Consider the following 380-nt stretch of genomic DNA (forward strand, 5'->3'; position numbering starts at 1 on the left):
CCACAGACAGGTTCACCCCCGGGTACCCTGCTGCTGCCTCCATAATATTTTTAAGATCTAGGAAACTCAGCGAACGCTGCTGTATGTCTGCTGCTGCTGCTGTTGCTGCTGTTCCTGCTGCTGCTGCTGCTGGTGCTGCTGATGCTGCTGCATCGGGAGCTGAGGAGCCAGAGAGGCGGCCTCTGGTGATCTCCACGGCTGCAGCAATGCGACATGGTGATGGCAGCAGCAGCTGCAGCAGCAGCAACAGCAGCAGCAGCAGCAGCTTTTGCTGCAGCTGCTTGCCTACCCTCCAGGCCCTAGGGGCAGCTGCTGCTGTTCCCGCCATACTGGAGTGGTGTTGCTGTTCGTGTTGCTGCTGCTGTTGCTGCTGCTGCTGC

General features: G+C 59.5%; 1 protein-coding gene across 1 annotated transcript in view; it reads right to left on the minus strand.

The window, feature by feature from the left end:
• The window catches only part of EMH_0025160 (uncharacterized protein), a gene marked incomplete at both ends in the record, with an annotated part of 3,653 nt that overhangs the window by 3,043 nt on the left and 230 nt on the right, over window positions 1-380 (minus strand). Inside the window, one exon of the mRNA XM_013502411.1 lies at window positions 1-378. Coding sequence (XP_013357865.1) covers window positions 1-378 — 378 coding nt within the window. The remainder of the gene's footprint in view (window positions 379-380) is intronic.

The sequence above is a fragment of the Eimeria mitis genome, genomic scaffold (genome assembly GCF_000499745.2).
Source record: "Eimeria mitis Houghton genomic scaffold, Emh_scaff911, whole genome shotgun sequence".
Taxonomy (NCBI): domain Eukaryota; phylum Apicomplexa; class Conoidasida; order Eucoccidiorida; family Eimeriidae; genus Eimeria; species Eimeria mitis.